Source organism: Thamnophis elegans, chromosome 1 (genome assembly GCF_009769535.1).
Source record: "Thamnophis elegans isolate rThaEle1 chromosome 1, rThaEle1.pri, whole genome shotgun sequence".
NCBI lineage: Eukaryota > Metazoa > Chordata > Lepidosauria > Squamata > Colubridae > Thamnophis > Thamnophis elegans.
Genome location: NC_045541.1, coordinates 73,915,504 through 73,921,503, shown reverse-complemented (window position 1 = coordinate 73,921,503; position 6,000 = coordinate 73,915,504). Strand labels below are relative to the sequence as shown.

The window sequence follows — 6,000 nt, the reverse complement described above, 5'->3', positions numbered from 1 at the left end:
TTTTGATACTCTCACCATAGCAACCCAAAGATGAAGCCAGAAAGTAGTGAAACCTCATTCACTCTCTATTTTTGATACGCTGTATATAAAGAGAGAAGGTTGCTCCAAAAACAGTAATTGAGGGGTGGGGGGGACATGGTCAGCCCCTTCGTACCAAGTCAATCTTTTCAGTCCCTAGTCTGCATTCTTAGGTTCTGTCTCTCCCAAATAAAAAGGATGTTGGTTGTGGTTTTTAAAAAATGTTGGGTTTTCCGTTAACATGGCACAGAGTAGGAAAGTATGGGCAGTGACTCCTACTGTAAACCCATCACAACCCAAAAATTCATTTGTTCCCAGAATTTCTATTTAACCTTTGCTTCTCTGCCGACAATTACACCAAACATATTTTGCCTCTCGTGTTTGTCCAGTCTTGGTCCGTACCAAGCAACAGATGAAGAAAAATGAGGAGGATATTCAGAAGCAACTATGTTGTGGAAGGAAAGGGAGTTAGTTGCACTTTCTGCTTCCTGTTCCTTTGCCAATTCTACAGCCTCTCTACCTTTCTACTGGAAAGGTATCCTGTTGTTGGGAGTCTAGGTGTCTCCCAGGGGAGAAAAGTGGAGGTTTGATTTTAGAGGACCCAAAGAGGTAGGAGAACAGAAAACCTAAAATACTTCCCATTCCTTTGATGAGGAAATCACACCACAAAAATGCTGGAGCCCCAAAGTTCCAATAAACTCTTTCCTGGCTATTCCTTCCTCCTTATAAAGCTAATTTTTCAGGGGAGTGCATTTGTTCCACCATCTCATATTGGAGATGGTTATTTATAATTCTGTTGTATGCAGAGTTCTGGAGCAATTCCTACCTCAGCAGTGGTGGGTTGCAGGTGGTAAGCCCTGGTACGGACATACCGGAGCCTGCCCGGAGCACAGGGTTCCATTCTGGTACGGTGCTCCGGAGGGCCCACCCGCTTGCCTGAGCTCTACCTGTCCTTTAAGTCTTTAGCGCTTCCACGCATACGCCTGCCATGTACAGTGCCTGTGCGATGCTCCACTGAGCAGCTGGAGCATTGCAGAGGCTTACAGAGGCATCACAGGCAGGTACGATGCATGCGTGCGCCACGCGCATCCATGTGGGTGATGCCAGGCCCGTTCCAACCGTACCAGTTGGAACGGGATCCAGAACCCACCACTGTACCTGAGGCACAATATAACTGAGGGATTGGAGCAGCAAAAGCAGCAGAGCTAGCAGGGAACAAAAATCCAAAATTGTATGGAAGGAACTGGAGCACCTCTCACCCAATACAAGTCTTTTTATGCCCCTTTGAGATTTTTTTTACAGTTCTATTCAGCGTCTCCCACTGGCATGAAAGTGTGCAGTGGCCTAGACACATCAAGAAGGAACCATTCGTGGTTCCATATTGAAGAGTCTCCCCCCTTCCCTGCTCACTTCAGGAGTTAAAGTAGGGCAAATACAGTCATAAACTTTTCCTGACAGTTACATGAGCTTTGAGAAGCTGCACCAGCTCATTCCTGGTTGGCAGTAATACTGGTGGGCTCACCTCACTCTCCTATTAGCAGTACTCCTTGCCTTTCAGCACTACCGAGTTAATAAATGTAATTGCTGACTAAGAAATTAGACCCTTTAAGAAAAAGTCACCAAAAAAACCCCAAATAAACATGGTTTGCTTTAAATAGTAGTTCTGTAGAAAACCTCCACTCCAAGTGCTCTTGGCCTGGCCTCTTGACAGATGCTGCATCCAGAAGGCTACCTGTAGCAGTAGAAAAACTGTGCTGGGTCATGCTGTGGAGTCCAGTGGCTGCTGCTTCCTGCTTAAAGAAGACCAGGAGGAGGAGGAGTCTAGCTGATGGCCGAGCTGGTGCTTAGTCTTTGGGTGTCTTCTTGCCGTGTGAATTCCACATGCCACGCTTGGAATGGTAGTAATGGTAAAAGTTCCTGAGTCGCAAACGTTCTACCTCTAACCCACTTTGAAGCACCCTAGAAACAATGGGAGTAAATCAGGCGATGGAAGGGAAAAGAGAAAGACAGGAGACAGAAAGATCACGAGTTAGCTTTACCAAGGAAACATCAGCTACAGATAACACATTCACACATAACAGGAATATATCTTCACACGTATGGATTATCTGGTATGATTTGGAGCTAGTTCACAAGCTGCATCTGGTGCAGGAACGTCCAGTGCTATCAGACCTGGCCTGAAAAAAATCTGGATGACCCCCTAGTTGCCATCTAATGATCATCAGATCATTTATACTGATACTAGTATCCCCAGATATTAGGGATACTAACTTGGACTGTGGAGCATCAGGCCTTAAACTATTTCTGTCCATGTCTGACTGGGCCTCATTTGTTAAACTTGGTTCCATTTATTTGCTGCTTATCCTGCCATGGGGCTTGAAATGAAGACATTTGTCTCTTAAGACCTAATTGGTTTCGAATCTGAATATTTGAAATAGTGCCTCTTCCAATATAAATGGGCTCATATGCGTGAAGATAAATGTGGCCAGCAAGATCCTGTATATGACCTTACATATACAGTAGGTATTTCTCACACAGTATGTGATTCATATCCCCTCCTGAGCCAAGGTGGCGCAGTGGTTAAATGCAGCACTGCAGGCTACTGCTAGATCAGCAGGTCAGCGGTTCAAATCTCAGCGGCTCAGGGTTGACTCAGCCTTCCATCCTTCCGAGGTGGGTAAAATGAGGACCCAGATTGTTGGGGGCAATATGCTGACTCTCTGTAAACCGCTTAGAGAGGCCTGAAAGGCCTATGAAGCGGTATATAAGTCTACTGCTATTGCTATTGCTCCTCAATTATAGCATTCTCCCTATAGAGGTAACATACACTTGGCAGCTTGTAATAGATTTAGTCACTTGTGTGGTACATACTGCCCCAGTATTTTTAAACAGTAATGCCCCACATTTAAATGTTATTAAATAAATTATAAATGTGTTGATGTGTATTGGTATTGATACATCTAGCTGCATAGAAGTTAAAATGTTGAACCTACTGTTTTTCCAGTTCTTATTGTACATTGTCTCTTTCAATAGGAAATTTATCAAGACTATTTCATACTTTAAGAAGACCTCACTAAGGACAGGATTACATTTAGAAGTAAACACAAATGATGGGTACATCAAATCAAACAGCTAAGGCTATAATCCTCTGCCATCTTTATTAAATTCTATAGGATTAATTTCCAAGCAAACATGCATACTCAATCTGAGCAAACCTGTTGCCCTGCATAACATTTTGGGCGGTGCCCTCATTGGTTATTCTGGGATTCTGGAACTCCTTTTCTCAAGATTTGACAAAGTCTCAACTCAAACCATTTCCAGCGGGCAAAACAAGACTGTTTGATCTACCTAGGGACATGCAGGAGTCTGTGGTTAGTTGAGCATCTGACTTACACATTGTTTACATTGTGAATATGCACTGCCTTTACTTCAAAGGGACTAGTTTCCTCCCCCCCCCGACCCAATAATTTATTTTCAGAATGGGAGATTGCCTTTGATTTATCGAGAATAGAAGAAAGGAAACAGTAACCTTACTGTGGGAAAGAATGTATGTGGTTGGAGAAATACTGTATGTATGAATTGCTTTGGGCACAGACAACAAAAATAAGCCATGGTGTGGACTTCTGGGGGGGCGGAGCCTGTCGCCGAGGAGGGCTCAACCGAGCTCTCTCAGAGATCTGGTCTGTATATCTAAATAAGATCATAGATATTACCCCTTTTTGGCTATAAAGGGGCAGGGAGTAGCTCTGTGGTTAGGGTCTATTCGTAATTCACAGCCTTTTTCTTTTTTTTTTGGCTGTGGATAGAGATTAGATCCAGCGTGAGCGGAACTTTTATCTCCAGCCAGTTCTTCTCAGCTGCCTTTTTTTGCAGCCCTAGACAGGCGATCCCCCCCCCCAGGACAAAGCAAAGTTGTTTGAAGCTAGGATTAATACGGGCGGGTCCCACTCCTGTGAGATTTATGCTTTTATTACTATCTTAAATACCAGCACCATTTGTCTTAGAGGCTTCTTTGTTTAAACGGACTTCAAAATGGCGATTTCTCTCCGTTGGTGACTGATAGGGGATGTACGTAGCCGGTTTTACTTTCCTGCAGACCGCTCCTTAACAAAATAACTTTTTTTGGTTTTTTTTTGGAAACAGAGGGGAGCGAAAGCGCTGTTTATTTGTTTATTTATAATGGCACCCAGGTCAAAATCGAAGCGTCTCTCTACAAATGTGCCTAAAGAATCTGTGAATGAGCTTAAAGAATTTACACTGGAATCGCAGCCCTTGTCTCCTACGCCCTCTACTGGAGAATTCTTAACACAGGAATTTTTTTTTCAAATGTTTAATGATTTTAAACAAGAAATTAAGGAATTTGTATTGGAGCTATATGGTGATTTAAAGTCTAAAATTGACCAAATGAAGGCGAATACGTTTGCAGCCGTGTCTGCCCTGTCAGATTATACCGCTGAAATAGAGAATAAATTGGAAAGTTTGGAGGAGGCTAATTCTAATTTGACTACTAATATTCAAATATTACAACAAAAAATTAGAGACACCCAAGAACAGCTCGTTATGATAAACTTTAATAAGAAGGCATTCGCAATAAGAGTCAGAGGATTCCGCGAAAAGGAGCGAGAGAATCTGAAACAGACCTTTGTTGAAGCCCTCAGCCATGCGGTGGGAAGCCCGGGACTTAACTTTGATTGGCAGATTCGGAAAATCTATCGCCAGAATTCGTTGGTAGCGGAACAGCGACAGCTCCCGAGGGACATAATCATATATTTCTCCACAAAAGAATCCAGAAACGCGATCATGCAAAAATTTTACAATAATAGATTGAGAGTTGATGGCCAGGACTTGACTGTCTTCAAAGAAATACCTTTCCAGATGTTAAAGGCAAGAAGGGACTATACCTTTTTAACTAAAGAGCTTAGAAATCATCAGATTCAATATAAATGGGAGGCCCCAGCCGGCATTACGGTCACATTTGAGAATCAAAGACTTCGTCTCAATTCTGTTTCGGAGGCTCGAGATTTCTATTACAAGACTTTGAAGGCGGGACTTCCTAATTCACTTGGAAAAGAGGAGAGACAAGCCGAAGGAGAAGGCAAGCAACAGACCACATGGCTGCAAGATGGAGGGGGTAGCTCCCCCTCCCTCGGAGAAGCAGAAAAGCGGAGTTTGAGGATTTAGACATTCTAAAATATTCACCAAAGTTGTGGATTGAATGGGGGTTTGCGACCTCTCTCCGGCAGAAAAGCGGAATGTATTGGTGGGGTGATACTGAATGTATATATGTAAAATGCATGCAGAATGATTTACGTTGTTTAAATTTTGTTAGAAGGGAAAGTTTGAAGAGATTATTTTAAAATAGAAGGTAAACTGATTCTTGTTGAAACTATTATTTGAATATGTGGAATGATCTATGCTATTTAATTTTTATTAGAAGGGAAAGCTTGGTGAAATTATTTTGAGCTAGATTTTAAACTAATGTTTGTATAAATTTGATAGTGGCAAATATTAGAGAAGCAAGGGATGAGGGTAAAATGCATGCGGAATGATTTACGTATATTGGTGGGGTGATACTGAATGTATATATGTAAAATGAATGCAGAATGATTTATGTTGTTTAAATTCTGTTAGAAGGGAAAGCTGGATGACATAATTTTAAAACGGAAGGTAAACTGATTCTTGTTGAAAGTATTATTTGAATATGTGGAATGATCTATGCTATTTAATTTTTATTAGAAGGGAAAGCTTGGTGAAATTATTTTGAGCTAAATTTTAAACTAATGTCTGCATAAATTTGATAGTGGTAAATATCAGAGAAGCAAGGGATGAGGGCAAAATGCATGCGGAATGATTTACGTTGTTTAAATCCTATTAGAAGGGAAAGCTGGTCGGGATCAATTCAAGATAGAATGCAAACTGATTTTTGTGTAAAGTAATACTTGATCCACGCTGCTTAAACTTTACTAAGAAGGGAAAGTTTGG

The 6,000-nt window shown here is 41.8% G+C and overlaps 1 protein-coding gene across 1 annotated transcript in view; it reads right to left on the bottom strand.

The window, feature by feature from the left end:
- Nucleotides 1-1,862: 1,862 nt before the first annotated feature.
- The window catches only part of B4GALNT4 (beta-1,4-N-acetyl-galactosaminyltransferase 4), a 215,722-nt gene continuing 211,584 nt past the window's right edge, over nt 1,863-6,000 (bottom strand). Inside the window, exon 20 of the mRNA XM_032223663.1 lies at nt 1,863-1,977. Coding sequence (XP_032079554.1) covers nt 1,863-1,977 — 115 coding nt within the window. The remainder of the gene's footprint in view (nt 1,978-6,000) is intronic.